The 24,302-nt window shown below is 46.6% G+C and overlaps 2 protein-coding genes across 2 annotated transcripts in view; both read left to right on the top strand.

Annotated features, from left to right (window-relative positions):
- ATP6V0A2 (ATPase H+ transporting V0 subunit a2) overlaps positions 1–3,630 on the top strand; it is a 40,688-nt gene extending 37,058 nt beyond the window's left edge. Inside the window, exon 20 of the mRNA XM_036080740.2 lies at positions 94–3,630. Coding sequence (XP_035936633.2) covers positions 94–193 — 100 coding nt within the window. The 3' untranslated portion in view covers positions 194–3,630. The remainder of the gene's footprint in view (positions 1–93) is intronic.
- Positions 3,631–4,315: 685 nt separating this feature from the next.
- Positions 4,316–24,302, top strand: part of DNAH10 (dynein axonemal heavy chain 10) — a 128,122-nt gene continuing 108,135 nt past the window's right edge. The window contains exons 1-9 of the mRNA XM_078061091.1: positions 4,316–4,529; positions 6,864–6,947; positions 10,326–10,426; positions 11,513–11,621; positions 13,714–13,829; positions 15,454–15,664; positions 21,335–21,492; positions 22,115–22,345; positions 23,812–24,002. Coding sequence (XP_077917217.1) covers positions 4,316–4,529; positions 6,864–6,947; positions 10,326–10,426; positions 11,513–11,621; positions 13,714–13,829; positions 15,454–15,664; positions 21,335–21,492; positions 22,115–22,345; positions 23,812–24,002 — 1,415 coding nt within the window. The remainder of the gene's footprint in view (positions 4,530–6,863; positions 6,948–10,325; positions 10,427–11,512; positions 11,622–13,713; positions 13,830–15,453; positions 15,665–21,334; positions 21,493–22,114; positions 22,346–23,811; positions 24,003–24,302) is intronic.

Consider the following 24,302-nt stretch of genomic DNA (forward strand, 5'->3'; position numbering starts at 1 on the left):
TTTTTTTTGTTTTTTAACTTATACATGTTGTTTTAAGAAATGTAGGAAATGTTACAATCTTTCATTAATAAACTGAATTTTTTTTTTTTTTAGGGTAGAATTTCAGAACAAGTTCTACGTTGGTGCAGGCACCAAATTTGTTCCTTTCTCATTCAGACTACTTTCGTCGAAATTCAGTGACGACATGGCATGATCGAGTTGCCGTATCTAACAAGCTGTCAAATTTATGGAGAATTATCATGTTACAGAATTTCACTTACGTCAGAGTTATGATAGGAAAAATTTCGTCTTCGTTGATTGCCTTATGATATAGCCAAATAATTCTGTAAGATATACCTCTTCCTCATGTTAAATATTTTGTAAAGTTTATCAATTTCAGATAGATAAATTTCTTTCAGTTTTTACGATGAGCAAATATAAGTTAAGGCCAAAAGTTATGTTAAAGTTATTTTTAAAAATATAGGCTTGGAGGAGAGAAGCGGTTTTGAATGGCTAAGTGAAAATGGTCTTAGATACTCAATTCCTTTTCACCTTATTAGAAAAAAAAAGAGTTATTCTGTCGCTTGACATTGTCAGATATTTTCCAACAGCTGAAGTTTAGTTTTTTAAAAAATTTAATGATGGATAATCAAAAGATTCACATTCTGCTTGATTAAAAGTATGTAAACATTTTTTTATTGTATGCTATCTAGAACTGCAAGTAGGGGATTGTTTCTACAATTTTGTCTTGTTTTAATAATTGGGGAAAATGGGATAAAATAACGTACAACAGATGGTTATCGCACTTGTATATTTTTAAAAATATTCTTACCCTGTTATCCTTATATAAAACCGATTATGATAATTGTAATGTTTGAAAGATAAACTGTATACTGAGCCTTAAAACCCAGTGTGACTGTAGAAGATACAATATGGATGTGATTTGAACTTTGAGACCAGCTTGGCTGATGTTACTGATGTTACTGAACCAAAAGGGGTTTATACTGAGTGAAGGGAAGAGAAAAAGTAGTGTTTTGTATATTTTTATAACAAAATATAAATTAAGATATTTTACCATGAAGAGATTGCACCTGTCCTTGAGAATAGATAATTATAATTTTTTACTTTCAGACTAATTCTAAATAAAGGTCTGATAAAGGTATTTAGAGTTAAACTTTCAAACACTATTCGGATCAGTTGAAAATTAATTCTTATAATCTTTAGTTTAAATTCATCTATTCACTTGACATTTAGTTTTGAATGAATTTGGGTCAGTCCTACTGAACATTTTAATCGGTGCAGACAGCCCCTGACTTAACAGTCATTTGATTTAATGAATTTTGAATTAATGATGGCATCAAAGCGATTAACACATTCAGTAGAAACCGTACTTGGAATTTTGAATCTAGACCTTGTCACGGGCTTACGATCCGCGGTCCCATCCCGTCCCATGATGCTGGGCAGCGGCCGCCGCTCCCCGTCAGCCACGCGATCACGAGGGTCACAGACGCCACCTGCATTGTCTGTCACTGTCAGTGCCGTAGTCAGGTGATTTTGTCCAGCGGGAGGCTCACGTCGGTGCTCTGAGCACGTTGAAGGTGGGCCGGGCTGAGCTGTGGTGGCCGCTAGGTGAGGTGTGTTTTTCACCTGATGCATTTTCAACTTAGGATGAGACCCCATCGTAAGTTGAGGAAGATCTATATTCTTGTAAATTATGTTCATTTTTCATATTTTACTATAATTGATTTTAGGTAACTGTTTTCAAAAATAAATCTGCAGTGTTCTCACTTTCTTAACATTTTGAGGAATGCACATGAAAAGGCCTGTTTGTCACCATGCTCCTTCACCTGGCTAGTGGCAGAGTTTGGAATTTTCATTCCAAGCTGAGCTTGTGGTAGCCCCGAATCTAAGTGTATCTTCTCAAGTAATGTCAAGACCTGTTTGCTGAGAGGCAGGAACTGAGCACGCTGACATAATTGTGACTCCACCATTAAACCTTTCTAAGTGTAGTAAATGCTCCATGCCACTTCTGGGAGCTGTTACCCAAAACCAGTTTGGAGTGGCTGGGTTTTGTTCCTCCTATTACAGTATCAAACCTAAAACGATGCTGATGAGACTCTGGGAATTGATTCTGTTCTCAGAGTTGTTTCCCTGGAAAGGTGTATTGTTGGTTGGACACTTCTTTTGGGGGAATACAAAATCTCAATAATGCTGCCGAGGTTGCAGACTTGTCCCCCACCAGTTGGCATCTTTATTACTTTATTCCAAGGAACTGTGGTAAGAAAATGGTAACTAATCCATCCCTAGGAAACCCCCAATTTCAGCGCACTATTAACTGATTAGTAAACAAGAGACAATGTGGTGTCTGCTGGAATTTTTTAGGGCCCCCTCTGGTAATTTGTTATGGGCCAGTTGGTAATTCTAAGTAACACCTCTTATCATGATATAGAACAGAGAGGGAAGAGTCATTTTTTAATTGAAACCTATGTAATAGTATTATATTCTACATAGTTATATAAAAGAATGTATTAATAGTCTAACATCTGTGAACTCTCTAGAGATAGAGTTTGATGGTGTCTTTTAGGCACCGGGGACATTTTTTTTTCCCCTAAAGCTATAGGTTCCAGTGTCATGTTACCAGAGCGGTTGCTGTGCTTTGTTTTTAAGTTGTTTGGTAGAACCATTACACATACAATTTTCAAGACCGACTCTATTCCCTTAATAGCAAATATCCAGAGGAAAAATGGTCAGTTGCCTGGATGATGCTAAATATCTGTTTATTTTCCTAAAGAGGACATGTCATGATAAATGGCATGACGGCCACATTTTCCAGTTTTCATTCAGGTGTTCATTCTCTGTGTTGATGGAGTCCTAAAATAAAAATCCAAGGGATTTCTTCAGGAAACAGAATTTGATTTCATCCTGCAAGGGTAAGGAATGTCCTCATGGTGACATAATTGTGATCAGTTAAGGAGCTCAAAGGTTGTTCTGATGATCACGGTGAGCTTTCCATTCATCGCAGATTGGACTTTGAAGAGCCTCACCTTTCACTGAATGCCACTGTGTCCTCATTTCCTGAGTGGGTATTTTATAAAAATATTCTCTTCTCAGTTTTCAGTCTGCAGTAGTTTAATAAGCCATAGAATATAGCTTAGGTAACTCATGATATTTATGAGTTAAATATTCAGATATTTCCGGACCTGATTCATTTTGGAAAACAAAAAACTTCTATAACTGTTCTGCAGTCTGCATTTAAAAACAGTAAATTTCTTCATTAAAATTTTAAAGCCAAATTTGCTTGCATGCCATCTGGTTTATCTCAGATAAGGTTATTAAGAAATCTTAATTCAGGATGATGAAAATAAGGCAGTTCCAAGTAATAGTTTTCTAACAGCCAGGTCATTGATGCTGAGCTTTGGTTTAGAATTGTAAGAAATACTTCGAACATTCCACTTGTTCCTTGATGGGAAAATCCAACAGGAAGGCTAAGTTCTTAGAGTCAGTCTTGTCATCTAGAGACTCAGCTCTGTGAGGGGGAAATCACAGTCACTAAGTTAAAGCTCCACAAATGCACGAAAGGACAATTTTGCATCTTCCTATCAGTATTGAACTTCCTTTTACTAATGAAAAATAAATATATTTTTTAAAACATGGGTGTTTTTGCTTTATTCATGGCTGGAAAGCCAAAAGACTTGGCCCCTTCCCTGATCCCAAATGCCAGAAGTCACTTGTCCCTTCTTGGGTCACTGTCCTCCCCGATCCTGTGTGCAAGGGTGAACCTGCCCCTTCCTGGAACTCTTCGAGAAGTATTTGCTTTTCTGAGGCCCTTTGATCCATAGTGGCTGGGGGCTCAGGCAGTTAGTCCCGCCTCGCCTCTGACTCTGCCCCTGCCACCTCCCCTTGCCTCTTCCGTCACCTCGCTGGTCTCGGCCTGCTTAGCGGCACCATGGGCGGGACGCTCGCCCGCGGTGGAGAGGATCCCAGGAGGCGGCCCCGGGGTCCGCAGTCGGCTGTCCCGGGCAACAGCGCTCCGGCGCTCCTGGCCGTCCTCGTCCCTGCGCGTCCCGGGAGCGAGCGTGCTGCCGGGCTGCTCCGCTCGGTTCTCCGGTGGGTTCTCCGCTCGGTTCTCCGCACAGGGCCCGGCGCCACCCCCACCCCCTCCCCGGCCTCCCGGTCCGCGCCCCTGCGAGCGCGGGGGCGGGGGCGGGCGCGCCCCGGGACCCAGCGGACGCGCGCCGGGTGGCCGTTGCCGGGGCGCCCGTTGCCAGGGGCGTCGTTGCCACGGACGCCGCCCGTCGCTGGGCTCCTAGGGCGCCATCGGGCCCTGCGCGGCGCCATGGACGACCTGCGGGTGCTGTGGATGCGCGACCGCGTGTACGCGGCCTTCGGCATCACAGACCCCCGGCTCTTCGAGGAGCTGCTCAACCGCAACGACGGCGAGGTCGAGGACCACATCCTGCACTTCCTCAACCAGACCAGTGATGAGGAGGGCGCCTTGACGCTCTTCTTTTACCGCAAGGTGGTGCCCGAAGAGGTGGAGGTGGAGATCGGTGAGCCTCCCCGACGCGGCCCGGACTTCCTGCAGTTCGGCGGCTGCTTTCCGAGCGGCGTACACTGACACCTGCTTAGCCCAGTGTCCCCCGGCTGGATGTCCCTGTTCTTTGTGGAAGCAGATTTCAGTCCCTGGGGTCATTCCTGGACCCTCGAAAGGGTGCTCGGAAGTCTGCCTTGGACTGTGACCCGTTTCTGTGCTGTCTCTGACTCGCTTCCCCGTTCTTTCCCTCCTTTTCTGGCTCCTCTCCACCGTCACCACGTCATGAGGATGCCAACGCATCCCCCGCTGAGCATCCTGTCCCTAGAGACTCACAGCTGCCGATCCTGGAGTCACCAGAATGGTGTTGGGTTCTAGACTGAGGTGGGGAGGGCGGCCTCCTCCCCAGCTCTGTGGCTCACACTGTCACTCTCTGCTTATGAAGACACTTGGGAAGTTTTATCGGATCCTTTATGGTGCTCTGGTCTGTTCACAGGACCTGGAGTGGGGCCAGTGCATGCCCCTCCATCCCTCTTTTCTTTTTTTAAAGATTTTATTTATTTATTTAATTGACAGACACAGCGAGAGAGGGAACACAAGCGGGGGGGGCGGTCAGAGGGAGAAGGAGGCTTCCCGCCGAGCAGGGAGCCTGATGCGGGGCCCGATCCCAGGACCCTGGGATCATGACCTGAGCTGAAGGCAGTCGCTTAACCAACTGAGCCACCCAGGCGCCCCACCATCCCTCTTTTCTATTTCTGTCCTTGCCCCCAGTTAAGATTTCTCTCTGCTCCCAGTTAAAAATTATATGAATGGAGACAAATAGATGCTGGTGTGGGTGGTGGTAGGAAAGAGGGGTGTCTGTAACTAGTAGCAGCTAGCCCAAGATGCTGTTCCAATCGGTAAGTGTGTATTTCTTAAAATAAAATGGAATCAGGCTGTATATGTCATGTAATGACTCACTTAAATTTTAAAAAATGACACTAAGTATTACTGAAGGGCATTCTCTTAAAAATTCACATGACATAGAATTATACAAAGTAAAAAGTGAAAAAGCAAGCCTTCACTATCCCTTAAGTCCTACTCCCATTCCTGTAGGTAACCACTATTGTTAGTTTGTCATGTATCCTGCCAGATCTTTCCCTGAATCAATCAATCAATCAATCAATCATCTATATCTTCTCTATATAATAAGTTTCTAAAATCAGTCATACTATATATATTATTTTGTGACTTGTCTCCCTCAAATGCATCTTGAGAATTTTTCATGTCAATACCTATAGAACTACCTAGCTTTATAGGTTTTTAAGTACATTGATACACCATATTTTATCCATTCCCTAATTAATGAACATTTATTTACCTTTCCATAGTATTTTTTTCACAAACAAGGTAACAATGCACATCCGTCTTTGCACCCTGTGTATTTCTGTGGGAGAGGTTTATAAAAGCAGAATTGCTGGTTTCCTAGGTGTGTGCATTTACACGATGGAAAGGCTGCCAGACTGCTCTGGAGAAGGGGCCTCCTGGCCCACACCCAACAGTGGCTGGGTGCCTGTTAGCCAAGAGTCCTGCCAACATCGGATATTGTCAGTCTTTTTAATATCTGCCAATCCCATAGATGAATGGGGGCTGCACTTGCTTAATCTATAGTACATTTTTTAAAAGAATTATTTATTTTGGGGGGGGAGAGAGAAAGAGAGAGAGGGAGCGTGCAGTGGGGGAGGGGCAAAGGGAGAGAGAGAATCCTGATGCGGACTCCCTGCTGAGTGCGGACTCCCAGGACCCTGGGATCATGACCTGAGCCCAAGGCAGACCCTTAATGGGCCGAGCCACCCAGGTGTCCCCTATATTACATTCTAAATAATAATCAGTGGAGTTGAGCCTCTTTTTAATGCTTGTTGATCACTTATATTTCCTGGGGCTGGTGGAACCATCTGATCATTCTGCCACCTTGACCTTCATCTCCTGGGGAATTTGCACAGATCTTCCTTTGGTGCCACTTAAAGTTGTCTGGGGTACCTGGAACATTCCGGTGTGACTGTATTGGTTCAGAAATTGGCGCCAGTGCAGGAGGGCAGGGAAGGAGGAGCAAGGAGGCAGAAGGCTCCAGACGGGCAGGTGGCAGGTGTAACAAGCCCGGGAACTCGCCCCCGAGGCCCGTCTTACCGCGAGAGGAGCAGGTCTCCCCCGCCCTCCAGCGTCTTAGGGTGCGGGGCGGGGTCGCGAGGGGCGGGAGGGGAAGGGGCTCGCGCGTCCTCGCCCTGACCTCGCCCGGGGGAGCGGCGGCCTCACGTGTCTCGTGTGGTGGGACAGCCACGTGTTACTTTTTTCTTCCATGCTCGAGGCGGTCAAGAGGGCGACGTGCCGGTGGCGACCGAGGAGGAAGGCGAGGAGGAAGAGGAGGACGCTCGGAAAGTAGAGTCGGGGCGTGAGTCAGGTGAGGGGCGGGGGGGAGGGGACCGGCGTGGGGTGCCGAGCGGGGTGCTGGCTGTCCGCCCTCAGCCCTGAGGCCTCGGTGGGCCGCGCGGGGGTGGGCGGGTTCCCGCGGAGCACCTGCCTTGCCCCTCGGGCCGCGGCCTCTCTTGCACGCGCATCCCTCGTGGCTCCTCCTCCGTGGGGCCCAGAATCTTCCCGTCCTTACTCTTGTAAAGGCGACAGCCACCGGACTTAGGGGCTGCCCTCTCCATGACCTCCTCTTTTACATCCGCAAAGACCCTCTTTCCAAATAGCGTCCCCTTCTGAGGGTCTGGGCGGCGTGACTTCGGGGGGGCGCCCTCTTCCACCCAGGACAATGCAGGGCCCGGACCCCCCAGTCCTGTGCAAGCCGCGTCTGGGAGCCCTCGAGCCGCGGGGGGCGCTGTTGTGTGGCCGCGGCTTCCTTCCCCTTGTGCCACCCGCACGCGCCGCTGCTTTTGGCTGATCCGAGGCTCGAGTGGGGGCTTTCACTGCTGCTCAGCGACACGTCCGAGCTGGAGAAGTGGCTCTAAGTAGCCCCGAGCGGCCCGACCTGCTGGCCTCTGCAGGCTCTGTGTCTCGTCGAGGGGTGCGGTGGCTTCAGCTGCAGGCTTTGACCCAGTTCTCCCGCCTCACCTTTTCTTTTTCTTCCTTTTTTTGTTGTTGAACGATTTCATTTTATTTCTAGTGTATTTCTACTATTTATCTAACTGAGCTTTCTTTTTGTCCTCATTCCTGAAACTTTTTATTTTACCCTTTTTTGGGGGGGCAGTTGCATGTATTAAGTTTTTAAACTTTTAATTTCAGTATAGTGTTATATTAGTGTCAGGTGTACAATATACTGATTCGGAACCTCCATACATCACCTGGTGCTCCTCAGGACACGTGCCCTCCTTCATCCCCATCATCTGTTTCCCCTGTCCCCGCACCTGCCTCCCCTCTGATAACCATCAGTGTGTTCTCTGTAGTTAAGAGTCTGTTTCTTGGTTTCTCTCTCCTTTTTCCCTTTGTTCATTTGTTTTGCTTTTTAAATTTCACATATGAGTGAGATCATAAGGTATTTGTCTTTCTCTGACTTATTTCACTTAGCATTCTACTCTCTGGCTCCATCCATATTGTTGCAAATGGCAAAATTTCATTCTTTTCTATGGCTGAGTAATATTCCATTGTGTATATATACCACATCTTTATCCATTCATCTGTCGATGGACACTTGGGCTGCTTCCATAATTTGGTTATTGTAGATAATGCTGCTAGGAGTGTGTGTATCCTTTTGAATTAGTGTTCTTGTATTCTTTGGGTAAATGCCCAGTAGTGCAATGGCTGGATTGTAGGGTAGTTCTTTTTGTTTGTTTGTTTGTTTGTTTAAAATCAATTAATTAACATATAATGTATTATTAGTCTCAGAGGTAGAGGTCAGTGATTCATCAGTCTTATATAATACCCAGTACTCATATCACATGCCCTCCTTAATGTCCATCACGCAGTTACTCCATTCCCCACCGTCCTCCCCTCCAGCAACCCTCAGTTTGTTTCCTAGAGTTAAGAGTCTCTTACGGTTTGTCTCCCTCTCTGATTTATTTTTAACTTTTTGAGGACCCTCCATACTGTTTTCCAGAGTGGCTAAACCAGTTTGCATTCCCACCAGCAGTGGGTTCCTTTTCTTCACATCCTCACCAACGTGTTTTTAATTGTAGCCAGTCTGACAGGTGTGAGGAGGTATCTCACTGTGGCTTTGATTTGCATTTCCCTGAGGCTGAGTGATGTTGAACATTTTTTCATGGGTCTGTTGGCCCTCTATCGGGGGCAGCATTCTTAGCCAGGGGTGACTTGGGCCCCCATGGGGCATTTGGTGATGTCTGGAGACATTTTAGTTGTCACGGCTGGAGGGTGGGTGCTGCCGGCATCTGGAGGGGAGAGGCCAGGGATCCCACTGAACATCTTAAAACGCACAGGACAGTGCCCGCAACAAAGAATGATTCAGCCTCAAACACCAGTAGGGCCGAGACTGAGAAAACCGTGTTCCGGGCCGTGCATGTCCCCAGCAGAGCTAAACGGCCCCCGTGCCACACTTACCCCGTGATTCACCTGCCCTTACAAGAAGCAGAAGCTGTAGGTTAGACACTCACTTTCAAAAGATACCTAATATTTGAAAATCAGAGGGAAAAGGGGTTTTTTGGCGACGGGCTCTGTCTCTGCTAGTCCTCCTCCTCTCTTCAGAAGCATTCGTTTTTACCCACAATGTGGTTACAGATCGCAGGGAGAGGACTGTGAGGTCAGAAAGAGAGGTTGTCCGTTCATTCTCAGGAAGGCTAGCTAGGCTGGATTTCGATAAGACAGACGGTGGGGATGAAGGCCACAGCCACACTTCCTGCGACATTCCACGAAGACACACCAGTCAGTCTCTGGACGGGAAAGAACTCTGTGGAAGGAGGCTGCTTGGGGAGAAAAGTCAGGGAGGTCTTCTCGACAAAGCAAATTAACGTTACTTCCAAGTGGATATTCAAGTGCATTTTTTTCTTTTTATTGTGGTAAAATATACATAACCTAAAACTTAACCATTTGAACCAAGTCTAGGAGTACAGCTGCACTCATTCGGGGCATTCGTAAGTGTGTTTTTGGCCTCAGGCCGTCAGTGTGCCAGGCACAGAACCACACCACCACTGAATTCTCCTGAGTCTCACCACTAGATGTTACTGTCCCCATTTTATGGATGAGAAAACCACAAGTAGACCAGGAGACCCCACACGCTGATTTGATTCCCAAGCCACCCTGGTGTCATGTGGCGCCTTTTGCACTAAGAGCCAAACCGTTTTGGGGAAAGCTCTCCCTTCTGTGTGATCACTGGACTCGTCAGTAACTCCCAGGGCTGTGACCGACAGGCTCTGAGGTTTCCAGATCTGTATCGATAAGAGTAGACTTGAGAGATACACATTCATTTTGTTTAGATTTCTTTTATTTTCATCCCCCACCAGTTTCGAGTTTCATAGAGAAAATAGAGTAAATGCTAATATGAGCTATCATTCTCGTCCTAATAATAAAACTCCCTTTTAAAGTGAAAATCTCTGAGAAGTCACACATTGCACATGGTAGCTGGGACATGCACACGCGTGTGCGCACACACACGCATACACATTAAATTTCCGGCTGAGAACCCACCCATCAGAAATACAAAGAACTTTCGCCATTATAACGTACATCAAGGCTCTGATAGGATTCATGTAAAAAATGTATGTATAGCTTTTGGATAACACGTCTGTTGAATGAAATATGCTGTTGTACAAGATGCGGGTCTGGTCTTGATGGCAGGAAATCTACGTTTCTGCTTATTTCAGTTTGCACACTGAATAATGTTTTGCAGCCAAGAATTTGCAGGTGAGAAACGATTCTGTAAACCAGCCTATAATCGACATAGAGAATGGAGAAGCGGGCGAAGAGAGTTTAGAAGACCTCCCTGTCAAGGTACTTTCGGCTCTTTCCCCTCCTTGGTGGGGTAATGGGAATTCCCTCCCCTCTGATGAGTCTGTGTAACTGACATTCATATTTGAGGGAACATATTTGGAGTACAGATGATGGACTCCTGTGTTGGGAGTCCCCACAACTACCCTCAGATTGAATGATTTGCTAGGATGACTCACAGGACCCAGAAAAACTTTTATACTCGTGGTTACAGTTTATTGCAGTGAGAGGATGCAGAGTAGAATCAAAGAAAAAGGTACATATGGCAGAGTCCGGGAGGAAAAGGGGTCCGAGCTCCTGGTAGCGTGGCCTGGATGTGCTATTTCTCCCAGCAAGTATGTGCGAGAACACATAGGAAGTCAAGGAAGCCCACCCAAGCCTTGGAGTCCAGAGTTTCTACGGAGCATCTATGGGTGTGAAGGGCCGGTCTCTAGCCTGCAGGAAGTCAAACTGATATAAGGTGACCGGGGCCCCAGGCAAACAGAAACAGGCATTCACCACCCATCACGTTGCTAGTATAAACTACCTGGCATGACCCAAGGCCCCAGGTATACAAAGACACTCACATCAGGTAGGCTATTCCAAAAACAGAGGTGATCACCCAGGAGCCCGTGAAGGGCCAGCTTGAAAACCTTTGCAACACGCAGAGTTTGGACAACCCAGGCCTGCTGAGTTAACCTTTTACTTCACAAATCCCAGAGGTGGAGCTTAAAGCCAGGACGTAAGCATCGAGTCTGGCCTGTGCTAAATGAAATTACTCTGATCAGCTCCACAAATATACCCCACCCCCGAAACCAAATTCAAGCCCGTTTGTTGCAATTTACAGCCTCGGAAAGCTCTGTCTGGACTTCCCAGGTCAAGTGTGGCTGCATCAGCCAGTTAATAGAAGAGTCAGGCTGAGCGCTCAAGTCTGGCTGCCTTGTCGTGCACGTGCGTGTGTGCGCGTGCGTGTGTGTGGTCCGCTAGGGCCCTTTGTCAGCTGGGAGTTCAGAAGGCACAGGGAGGAGGGCTCAGGTGGGCCCGAACGCTAGCTTGTCTGGGTGAGTGGGTGTCTCTCAGCCTGATGTTTTTTTGTCCCCCATGTTTCAGAGAACCGTTAAGCACATTGTGGATAAGACCCATCTCTATGTGCTGTGTACTCCTGTTCCTGGGGAGTTTCTGGACCAGAATGTGGTGTATTTTCTCAGAAATACAAAAGGTATATTTCTAGTGTGTGTGCAAGCGTGTGGATGAGTATGCCCCTGGGTGTGTATCTGTGAGATTCTTAATTTTTACACTTTCTTGAGAATACAACCTTTTTTTTTTTTCCCAGGCCAGCCAATCCTCATTACTCGTGGGTTCCCTATTTGTGAATTCACCTACTTGCTCACGTGTTTTCATAACCCCCAAATCAATCCTTGCTGAGCCTTGAAGTCATTCGTGGATGTGCACGGCATGGGGAAACATTTGACTTTTTTTTTTTTTTTTAAGATTTTGTTTTTAAGAGATCTTTACACCCAACGTGGGGCTTGAACTCACGACCCCGAGGTCAAGTATTGCATGTTACAGTGATGAAGCCAGCCAGGCACCCCTTAATGGGGAAACATTTGAGTCACTGAATCTGTGTGTTCTGGCTGAGGGTGGACTGTCCTTATTGTTATCTCTTTAGTGCCATGGTTCTCACATTTTTTGGTACTTTTTGTTGGTGGTTTCGTTGTTTAAAATGGCCTCAAGCATAGTCCTGGAGCACCGTCCAGTGTTTCTGAGCGCGAGAAGGCTGTGACGTTTCTCATGGAGGACACAGGTGTATTAGAGAAGCGTAGTTCAGGCATGAGTTATAGCGTAGGCTGAGTTCAGTGTTAACGAATCAACTGTGTACATTAAATAAGTTGTCTTTAAACAGAAACACAAATAAAGCCAGGTTATGTGTTGATGGCTGATGAAAATGTGATCAGAGGCTGCAGGAACTTAACCCCGGGTATCCTGCAGGAGCAATGGCTGGGTATTCGTTAATTCCTTATTCGAGGAGACTTCACAGAACAGAACTACCAGGAATAATGAGGACTGGCTGTGTGAATATATTCTTGGTTCTGTTGTAACAATTAAAGGGAGAGAGATGCAAAATGATGTGATCCTGAGTTGTAGGATGAGCTCTGGGGCTTTCTCCGTGTGGCCATGTGATTTAAGACAGAGGAGCTGCTTGGAGGCCAAGTTCATTCCGCGGGGTAACTTTTGGGCGGGATGTTCCCGCTGTGCATTCCTGCTGCATTCTGGGAGCCACCTGGGCGTTTCTGGTGACACCCCCGGCCTCCCAGTGGTTGTCACTCTCCTGTCTCTTCTGACCCCCAGCCCTTCCTCTTGCCTTATTTAATCCGGGCTGACTCCGCAGTCTTCCTGCCTGGGTTTCCCCCGTTTCTTCTGCCTTTGCCTCCGTGGAGGAGGTGCATAGCTATGTTTTAGGACTCACAGTAAATTCCACAGCAAACATTATGTGGCTTTCTTTTTTCTCTTTTGAACTTGGATGGCGTTTTTGGGCGCACAGGCCGTGAGCAGGACAGCCGCGGCGTCCCCTCGGGCTTTGTTACTGCTCACTCTCATCATCTTGTGTCTCTATGGTCGTCTTTCATTGAGTTCAGGCTCTCTTTCTTTCACATTCTGGGTTCTTACGTACTTTCCCTTTAAATTTGAGTAAAGAGGAGTTTGATATACAGAAACGTAGTGAGGAGAGGATAAAGTCTACACAGATGTGGGTCCGAAGCCAGCGAAATGATTGCCTTGGTTGATATATTTGTCGTGTTTCTGTTTTGTTTCCCAATGAGGTTGAGGGAAGGGCCCAAGGGACCTTCAGAATGTCTCCCGTGCTCATTGATGTTTGGTTGGGCGGAGTAAAGACGTGTAAAATAAAACCCAGCCGAACGGTTGGCTGTCACCAAATCTGTCTTTAAAAATACTCGTGACTCAGAAGGGACTCTGGTGATGAACTGGAGAGGTGTTGCTAGGAGTGGGGACCCAGGCAAAGCAAGGAGCCCAGCAAACATTTCTAGAAAACACGAGTGTGTCTATCCGCTGGTCTGGGTAGCTCTGTTGTGCTACTGGTAGGAGCCCGGGGACCCCAGCATGTCAGGTTTCTCTCAGTGTCTCATGGGCCGAGGGATTTGTCTGACTAGACGTCAGCATCATTTTGAGTCTGTGCCTGGAACATTCCTGGGTTAGCTACTCAGGAAGAAGGAGCAGATTCGCCGGGTACTTGGGAGAGTTACCTGCCTGCCACCTCCCCGTGTGACTCACCCTCTGTGTCTGTTCCCACGCAGAGATGATCTCCGAGGCTACGGACATGAAGGAAGCCATGGAGATCATGCCCGAGATGCTGGAGTACGGAATTATCAATTCTAACGTGCTTCCCTTTCTGAAGAATGTCATATGTCAGGTAACCGTGGACAAGGGAAAGGGTCTCAGCATTTTGTAAGATTCAGGCTGTCTGGTTCGTTTCCTCCACACATAAGGAATGTTCAGCAGCTCTTGTGTCCCAGGTGCTGTTGTCCGAGTGGATCTCGGTGCTCCAGGAGCTGATACTGGGGGAAAGACATGAGACACAGATTCCTAAGCTGGAAAATATCAGGCGGTGACAAGTGGCATGAGTTCAATAAATCCTAATAATGTGATAGAAACGGACTCTCTGTGTGTGCGCACACGCATGTGTTTGTGTGTGCAGGGAGTGGTGGTAAGGGATGGCCTCACGGAGGAGGCAGTGTTTGATAGACAAACAATGGGAAAAAAAACCCACCTTGTGAACAGACTAATTCCCCTAATGATAAGTTCCTAGGGAAGTGTAATAGGGTGGGGCTCAGGGGGTCAGGAAAGGCCCGTCTGAGGTTGTGGCATTGAATTGAGACCTGAATTAGGTAAAGGTGTTAGACATGTGAAGATCTGGGGGGGGGGGGGGAGAAATTCCTGGGCAGAGAAGGGAGCATGTGCAAAGGTCCTGAGGCAGGAGCAGACATAGCCTGGTCCAGGAACAGAAGGAGGGTCAGTGCGGCTGGAGAGGAGTGGGGAAGGTTGGAAAGGGAGGTAGGTGTTCAGCAGGGGAATAATATGGTCTGGTTTGCATCATTCCTCTGGCTGTCGTGTGAAACTTAGACCGTGGGAGCGGGGGCAGACGCTGAAGGGAAGAGAAGACCAGTATGAGGCCGTAGAAGAGTCTGTGGAGGGGGATGGTTGCCTAGGCAGGAGTTCAATCAGGGGAGGCAGTGGGAGGCAGGCAGTCAAGAATATGTTTTACTGGGGAGAGGACATTTTGAACGTCACCGTGAGTGTGCGGTTGGCAGAATCCAGACTGAAACCACAGGTCAGACGTTCTGGGCTCTTCAGTCAATGGGAGGTACACGTACATTGTCTTAAACCATGGATCCAAGTTCCCGAAGAAAAGGCAAAACTACACACCAAAGCCCAAACTCAACCAACTAACTCACGGGCATTTTTTCCATCATTTTTATGTGGGTGAAGCTTTGTTATTATATTCAAGTGACTTCCTAAATGCATGCTTCTGTCCTCAGCTAAATGTCAAAAGGACTGTGTCCTCAGACCCTTCATTTTAGATCTTTATTTATTTAAGTAATCTCTATGCCCCACGTGGGGCTCGAACTTGCAACCCCAAGATCAAGAGTGGCACGCTCTACAGACTGAGCCAGCCAGGCGCCCCCATGCCCTCTTTATTTTAACTCTCCCGTGAGCTAGCCTGGTGCTGAGCAGACTCTCTAACACCTGCTTCTACTCTTGTTTGTGCCGTAGTTTCAAATCCAGCCGCCTTGCAGCTGGTGGCAGCCGAAGAAACGCAGGATTATCTTCTGGGTCGTCACCTTGGGCTTGGGTCACATTCTTACCCTGGGATCATTTTAGGTCAAATATTTTCATCTCTCTCCCTTTAGGTCTGTGCTCTGGACTTGAGCAGTTTCTGCATTGTAGTTACACTGTGCTGCGTCTGATGGAACATTGGACACCAGAGGCAGCGTGAGTGCGTGATCTTGAACACAATATCGTGTGATTTCCTTCAGGTTTTCATGCCGGCTTTGTCCTTCAATCAACACAAGGACGCCTCCCTGGGATTCACATCTGCAGAAATCTCTGACTCTTTCGAGTATGAAGTGGACCTACCCAACATGCCCGGGGAAGCCTATCACAGCATTCAGTTGATACGGGATGAATTTTTAATGAACATCCAGAAATTTGCGAACAGTATTCAAAGAACAATGCAGCAACTTGAAGGTGAGGCTTCTTTTGCTCGTGTTGAGGGAAGCATGATGGATTTCCTTTAAGAAGGCAATTTCAGGGTCCAGGAGTCTCTTGCTTTCATTATAATCATTCTTTCTTCCCTGCTCACCATACGAGCGACCCTGAGCTGGGAAGAAGACCCAAAGAGGAATGACAGAATCCTGTCCTCAAGGATCTTATAATCTGGCGCACAAGGAACTATGGCAGAATGGGAGCTTGGGAAAGATATTAGGGCCTTGAGGGGTTTGGAAGAGGGAGATCATGTGGGAGAAGCAGGGGGAAATCAAAGGAGACTTCCCAAAGGAGGCAGCATTTGACCTTCTCTGAATGGACAGCAAAGCTTTAGTAGGTGGAGTTGGGGAGCAAGTGCATTTCAGGCAGGGAGAATGGCCTGGACAAGAGAAGGAGTTGGAAAGAGTGGAGTTTCTGTGAACAGGAAAGGGTGGCTGGCTGGTCCTAGCTTAGTTAGCTTTGTGGGCAAGGCCAGAAGCTTGTAGATGGCGGGTCTGCAGCAGCTGCTGTTGGATCTGCCCCTCGTTACCGGGGGAGCATGGCACGGCGAGAGTCCCTGAGCCTGGGAGCATGCATGTCAGGAATGGAGAACAGCAAGGTGGAGAGGCCGGCTGAGGGGGTTACACCGTGGAGAGTCCCAGCCCGTGACAGCCAACACGGCGTGCATCAGTGAGGGCTAGCGCGGTCTTCGAGATGGCATCGCTCTTCTAGGAAGAGGAGCTTTCCCCCTCTTGGAAGTAACCTTGAACATGCCCCACCAGCTAGAAATGTTCTCTGCTGGAAACGAGAAACACCCATAGAGATCCAAACTTTTGATGACATGCTACAGACATGTGTTTTTCAGATTCTATTTTAGAATTTTTTTTTTTTTTTTTTTTTACTATCCCCCCCCCCCGCCACCCCCCAAAATGATACTACTTTCTTGGTGTCTGTGTTTTTCCTTCACTGACATTTGTAGCCGCCTTTGGCCTGTCTGCCTCCCTGAATTAGTGTAAAATAGCAGAAATGGGAAAAAAATGTTTCTTCTAATCTTGGATAGGATTTATGTGTCTTGTTTCTTTTTTTAAAGATGTCTTTATTTATTTGAGAGAGCGCATGAGTGAGGGGAGGGGCGGAAGGGGGAGGGGGAGAGAGAGGGAGAATCTCCAGCAGATTCCGTGCGGAGCGCGGAGCCCAACACCGGGCTCGATCTCACGGCCCTGAGATCACGACCTGAGCCGAAACCAAGAGTCGGATGCTCAACCGACTCGCCGCCCAGGCGGCCCTGTGTCTTGTTGCTGGTGTCAAAAAGCAGATGAGTGAACACATTTTTGTGTTTTAGGTAAACTGCTAGAAGGAAATGCACTAAAATGTTATCAGCCAGTGTCGCTTACTCTAGGTTGTGAGAGTAAGATGGTTTTCTTTCTTTTTTCCTATTTTCCTACAATCATGTATGATTTAGAAAAACCAGAAAAGCAGGTGAATTAATATTCTATAACCTGGGTCAGCAAGTTACAGCCTATGGGCCACATCCCACCTGCTGCTCGTTTTTGTGTGGCCTGTGGGCTAAGAACTGTATTTATAGTTTCCAATGCTTAGATTTTAAATGATTATATAAGGACCTATATTCTGTCTTCAGCTTTGCCTCTTGGTCTGCAAAGCTGGAAATACTTACTCTCTGGTACTCGAGGAAGAACTTTGTGGGGGGCACCTGGCCAGCTCGGTCAATAGAGTGTGTGACTCTTGATCTCCGGGTTGTGAGTTCGAGCCCCAAGTTGGGTGTGGAGATTACTTAAAAAAAAAAAAAATCTTTTTTTTTTTTTTTTTTAAAGATTTTTAAGTTTATTTATTTGACAGAGACACAGTGAGAGAGCAAGAACACAAGCAGGGGGAGTGGGAAGGGGAGAAGCAGGCTTCCCGCTGAGTAGGGAGCCCGATGCAGGGCTCGATCCCAGGACCCTGGGACCATGACCTGAGCCAAAGGCAGACGCCCAACGACTGAGCCACCCAGGTTCCCCTTACTTAAAAAATCTTAAAAAAAAAAAACAAAAACCTCAAACTGTGCCAATCCCTATTTTATAATATCATCTCGAGGAAGAAATTTGTTTTTCTTTATGGGACATTTACAAATGGCTCTTTGTAAGTCATTGGCTGTCAGTTGAGAAAGCTCTTTTTGCCCTTTTTTCTTTACGATGCACAGAATTGCAAAGGTTAGGTCATCTGTTGTGGAGTGAATGTTTAATACAAGTATATTAATATGCTAAGAGCAAGTATACTTATATTAAATATATTAATAAATATGTGTCCACATATGTATATATGTTGCATTTTCTTGAAGTAATACGTAAGGTTTAAAAAAATTAAATGGTATTAACATAGAGTGCCTTGAAAAACTGTCCCTGCCTCATTTTCCCTATCGGTCCATTCTGCTCCCCGCTGGTGACTTTAGTTCTTTAGCTGTTTTTTCCTCCTTCCTTCCCTTCCTTCCTTCCTTATTTATTTATTATTTTTTAATTTTTAATTTTTTAATTTTTTTTAAAGATTTTATTTATTCATAAGAGACAGAGAGAGAGAGAGAGAGAGAGGCAGGCTCCCCACTGAGCAGGGAGCCCAATGCGGGACTCGATCCCAGGACCCTGGGATCATGACCTGAGCTGAAGGCAGACGCTTAACCATCTGAGCCACCCAGGTGCCCCTTTTCTTATTTTTTTAAAAGATTTTATTTATTTGAGAGAGAGAGAACACAAGAGTGGGGTAAGAAGGAGAAGTAGGCTCCCCACTGGGCAGGGAGCCCGACATGGGACTCTATATCCCAGGACCCTGAGATCATGACCTGAGCCGAAGGCAGCTGCTTCACCGACTGAGCCCCCCAGGCGCCCCTTTAGCTCTTTCTATTGATGGCTACTGCCACGTCTCTAAAATATACGCTTACACTGCTGTTTCTTCTTAATCGTAGGCATTAGTGTTATTTCCTGGCATGATGAGGATTTTGTCCCTCCCCTGCTGCAGCCAGCTCCCATCATACTTCCATGCCCTTCTTTTCATTAAGTCACAAAATGGGTTTTGACGGTGTTATGACAGCGGGAATACCGTTTACTTCAGAGAAGAATAGGATCGTTTGATGAGCTTTCCTTTTTTTTTTTTAAAGATTTTATTTATTTGACAGAGAGAGACACAGTGAGAGAGCGAACACAAGCAGGGGGAGTGGGAGAGGGAGAAGCAGGCTTCCCGCGGAGCAGGGAGCCCGATGCGGGGCTCGATCCCAGGACCCTGGGATTATGACCTGAGCCGAAGGCAGACGCTTAATGACTGAGCCACCCAGGCGCCCCAATGAGCTTTTCTTTTTTGTACACCTGCCCCTTCCTCCGCCAGCATTCCAAATTGCCATTCTTAAAGTATCTTATAAAAATATCTTGTACAGTCCTCTCTGGTTTTGTTTTTGCAAAAGCCCCTCCTTTTATTAGACGCCCCCCTGCCCCCCGGTGTCCTGTGTTTCCTGTTGCAACGCAGGCAGGGCACCCGCAGGGTGATGCATGACTGCGTCCCACATGCAGTGTTTCCTGGATCGCAGGTCTTCTCGTTCAGTTGGGTTCCTCCCTCACTGGGTGGGAATACATCCTTAAGTAACTTCCTTAGAAAAGGCACATGGGAAATAATTTTATGAGAACTTGCATGTCTGAAAATGACTTCATTCTGTCTTCACAGTGGCTTTTGGCATATAAGTTGGAATTTAAAACAATTTTATTTATTTATTTATTTTTTAAAGATTTTATTTATTTGACAGAGAGAGATAGCGAGAGCAGGAACACAAGCAGGGGGAGTGGGAGAGGGAGAAGCAGGCTTCCCGCTGAGCAGGGAGCCCGATGTGGGACTCGATCCCAGGACCCCGGGATCATGACCTGAGCCGAAGGCAGACGCTTAATGACTGAGCCACCAGGCGCCCAATTTAAAACAATTTTAGCACAGAATTTTGAATATAGTTTTTATTGTTTTCTAGCATCCAGTGTTTCCTAGGAGAAATTGGATTCCTTTTTTTTTTTTAAAGGCAACCTGTTTTTTCCCCCTCTCCCCTTTATGTGAACTTTTTAAAGATTTTATTTATTTATTTGACAGAGACACAGTGAGAGAGGGAACACAAGCAGGGGGAGTGGGAGAGGGAGAACAGGCTTCCCGCTGAGCAGGGAGCCCAATGCGGGGCTCGATCCCAGGACCCTGGGATCAAGACCTGAGCCAAAGGCAGACACTTAACAACTGAGCCACTTAGGCGCCCCTGCTTTATGTGAACTTTTAATTTGTGTCTTTATCCCTAGTGTCTGTTTTTTTTTAAAGATTTTATTTTTTTGTTTATTAGAGAAAATGCATGAGAAGGGAGAGAGTCAGAGGGAGAAGCAGGCTCCCCGCTGAGCCGGGAGCCCGATGTGGGACTCAATCCCGGGACCCTGGGATCATGACCTGAGCCGAAGGCAGTCGCTTAACCAACTGAGCCACCCAGGCGCCCTCTCTAGTGTCTTGAAATGCTGTGATGAAGGACTTTTGTGTGGTCCTTTTCCTATTTATTTTGCTGAGTACTCTGTATTTTCAGCCTGAAGACCTAGCCTTGTAGTCTGAACACTTCTCTTCATAATTTCTTCCACTATTTATCTCTGTTCTTTCTTGCTAACATTGGGCAAATGCTGTTGATGCTGTTTTTTTTTTTTAAATCTTTTCTCGTCTTTCCCATCTCTTTGTCTTTGTAGTCAGATTTTCTTTTTCTTTTTTTTTTTTAAAGATTTTATTTATTTGACAGGGAGAGACACAGCAAGAGAGGGAACACAAGCAGGGGGAGTGGGAGAGGGAGAAGCAGGCTTCCTGCTGAGCAGGGAGCCCGATGCGGGGCTCGATCCCAGGACCCTGGGACCATGACCTGAGCTGAAGGCAGACGCTTAACGACTGAGCCACCCAGGCGCCCCTGTAGTCAGATTTTCTGAGGAGTTCAACTTTTCCCCAACCTTTGACTGAACTTTTTCACATCAGCTGTCACATTTTTTAGTTTTTAAGACCTCTTATTCCGTGATTGTCCCTTTTCCAAAGCATTCATTCTGTTCTTGTTTGATACAAGCCATCTTGTCTCACCTCTCTGAGACTCCTAATTGGGATTAAAAACAAATTCTTCTTTGCGTTGTCTCAGTTTCCTCTGAGGTCATTCCTTCTGATTTATCTTGGCCTGTCTATTTCATGCTGGAGGTTTTTTTCAAATATCTGTTGAGCTCTGGGTTGTTTGTCTAATTTTTATTTATTATTTTTCTTAAAAAGTTTTATTTTTTAAAGTGATCTCTACATCCAAAGCTGGGGCCCCAACACACAACCCTGAGATCAAGAGCCGCACGCTCTTCCGACTGAGCCAGCTAGGCGAACCCTTGTTTAATTTTTTAAATTGAAGTTATAGGTTGTAAATTCAGGAACATCTTAAATAACTGGATCACTGTGACCCATCTTAACACTGTTAAAATGATCTTCAATTTTTCGTTGCATTCTAATGGAAGAGAATGAAACAGACGGATCAGGACGGGAGATGTAGCAGATCTTGCTGGACTGACGTCTAGGGAGAAGAGCTATCTGATTCACTTGAACATTGTTGTCTGTAATCATTTTTTCCCCAAACAAGTGGCTAACTGACCATTTCTATTCTATTAGGTGAGATCAAGTTAGAAATGCCAAGCATCAGCCTAGACAGAGAGGTGTCTGACCTGGCCGCTGACCCGGAAGCCGTTGAAATCTTAGAGCAGTGTGTGATCAACTGGTTGAATCTGATATCTGCAGCTGTCGAGGGCCAACTGAAAAAGACTCCTCAGGTAACTCAGGCCATGCCTTTGCAGATTCCCTGACGGCTCACGCTGGCCCCCGGAGAAAGAGCCGGGAGTCTGGGGATCTGTTGGATGCAGCCTCTTGTCTTGCTGTTTTGTGACCTCCTTTAAGGATCAAAGCATACATACCCAAATGTCGTTCTTGGGCTTTCTGATGTTTAGCGTGCTGCCAGATCATACCCGGGATTGATAAAGATAATACCGTGTATCAGTCAGGATGCTTGGGCTGCCAAAAACAGGAAGCGTAACTCAGCTGGCTTCAATAAGAGACAATTTGTTGGCTCACATAATTGAAAAGTCCAGAGGCAGGGCTGGTTTCAGGTATGGTTTGGTCCGGCTGCGTTTCCCTGGGAATCTCTCATCTCCGTTCCATCCTCCTCAGGCTGGTTTCCTTTATGGTGGCAACCTGTTACATCCCCATGTCATATTGCCTGGAGAAAGGCGGACTGTCTTTGGTCAGCCTTCCTAGCCAGAGTCCTGAGTCCACTCTGATCGGACCCTCCTAGGTCAAGTGCGTGCACTGATTCCTATTTGGAGCAGCTGGAGAGACAAGCACAGGTATACGCTCCACACCAGTGATGACTCTTTGTGTGTTCATGTCACCTCTCAGGGTAATGGTCCTCTGGCCGAAATTGAATTCTGGCGGGAAAGAAATGCAACACTGAGTGCACTCCACGAACAGACGAAGCTTCCAATAGTCAGGAGAGTCTTGGATGTGATCAAGGAGTCCGATTCCATGCTCACGGCTAACCTGCAGCCGGTCTTAACTGAATTATTCAAGCTTCACATGGAGGCCTCAGACAACGTGCGGTTTCTGTCCACAGTGGAACGCCATTTCAAGGTACGCCGGGGGCCCGGCGCTTTGGAAAGTCGGGGCCGTAAATTAGATCTTACACGGATTGAGTTTCCTTTTTTAATTCAGCATTTAAACCACTGTGGGAGCATGCATATGATATTGAGTGTCTTAACTGCTTGCAAGCGTGTAGCTCAGTGGCAGTAAATACACGATGCTGGGCACCCAACCTCCTCACCCGAAAGCAAGCATTTCATCACCCCCAACATAAACTCAGAACCCCTGAACCAACAATTCCCTCCTCCCGGCACCCCTGGTAACCTCAATTCCACTCTGTCTCTATGACTTTGCCCATTCTAGGTGTTTTCTGTAAGTAGGGTCGTTCATCTTTTATGCATAATAAAGTATCTCATTGTGATTTCGATTTACATTCCCTAGGAACTAATGAGATTTAACACCTTGTCATGTGCTTCTATCTTTGATAAAATGTCTGTTTTAATCTTTACCCCATTTTTGATGTGTCTTATTATTGATTTAGGAGTTAAAAAAATTTTTTTTGAAGATAAGTTCCTTATCAGATATAGGATTTGCAGTATCCCCATCTGTGGGCTTTTTCACTTTACTTTTTTTTTCTTTTAAATCTTTATTCTTTTTAAAGATTTTTATTTGAGGGGGGGGGGAGAGAGAGAGAGAGAGAGCACGAGCATGGGGGAGAGGGAGAGGGAGAAGCAGGCTTCCCGCTGAGCAGGGAGCCTGATGCGGGGCTCGATCCCAGACCTGAGCCGAAGGCAGACGCTTAACCAACTGAGTCACCCAGGCGCCCCCCAAATGGCTTCTTTGCCCACATAGCTAGTGCCTGGGTGCTCCTGGGTCTCTTTCTCTCCACGCCGTATCTCATCCCCCAGAATTTCTCCACGTGGCTTGGATGTCTCCAAGCCTGGTGGCTTCAGGGTAACAGGGTAGTCACACTTCTTACAGGGCGCTGGCTTCCAAGAGCCCAGAAGCAGACCAGCTGAGGGCTATGCTCAGAAGGGGTACGGCATTACCTCTCCCATATTCTACTGGCTAAAGAAGTAACAGTCTGTGTGGATTTGAGGGGATGGAGAGGATGATGCCATCTCTTCATGGCGAGGGGGGCACAGTCAAGATGTTGTGACTGCATTTGGAAAATACGATCTGCCACATATACCATGTACTGGGTGTGTATGTGTGTGCTCAGCAGGTACACATACACGTTCTTTTTCTTTTTCTTTTTCTCGCTCTATATCTCTATATATACTCACACACACTCATACTTCATACATGTCTGCAAATTGCTTTATTTACTTTCATTGTAAATCTCCTGTCTCTTTCCATGTCAGAGCTATTTCAGACTTCTTTCGGTGGTGAAACACTTCCTCCTGTAATAAGTGTATTTAGTTTTTGAATTAGGAAGAGGGAAGCTTCCCGCGTACGTGTTGCTTTAGTAAAGCTACTTGACCCCAAGGCTAAGGCTGCTTGCTCTCTCCGGTTAGAACATCACGCATGGATCCAGCTTCCACGTCATCTTGGAGACAATCCCCTCCATGATGAGTGCCCTGAGGATGGTGTGGATCATCTCCCGACACTACAACAAAGACGAAAGGATGATCCCACTCATGGAGCGGATTGCCTGGGAAATTGCCGAGAGAGTCTGCAAAGTGGTTAATCTGCGGACTTTGTTCAAGTAAGAAATCGTACGCCATGTTCTTCTTGAGATCTTAAACAGCTTTTGGGGCACCTGGCTAGCTTAGTCAGTGAAGCGTCCGACTCTTGATCTCAGCTCAGGTCTTGATCTCGGGGTCGTGAGTTGGAGCCCCACGTTGGGCTCCACGCTGGGTGTAGCATCTACTTAAAAAAAAGATCTTGAACAGCTTTATTGAAATTCACCCATTTAGAATGTACAATTCAGTGGCTCTTCGGGGGTAGTCAGAGTCATGTGTCCATCACCGTAATCGAAGGTAGAATATTTTTTTCAATTAGAGAA

This window comes from Halichoerus grypus, chromosome 13 (genome assembly GCF_964656455.1).
Source record: "Halichoerus grypus chromosome 13, mHalGry1.hap1.1, whole genome shotgun sequence".
Taxonomy (NCBI): Eukaryota; Metazoa; Chordata; class Mammalia; order Carnivora; family Phocidae; genus Halichoerus; species Halichoerus grypus.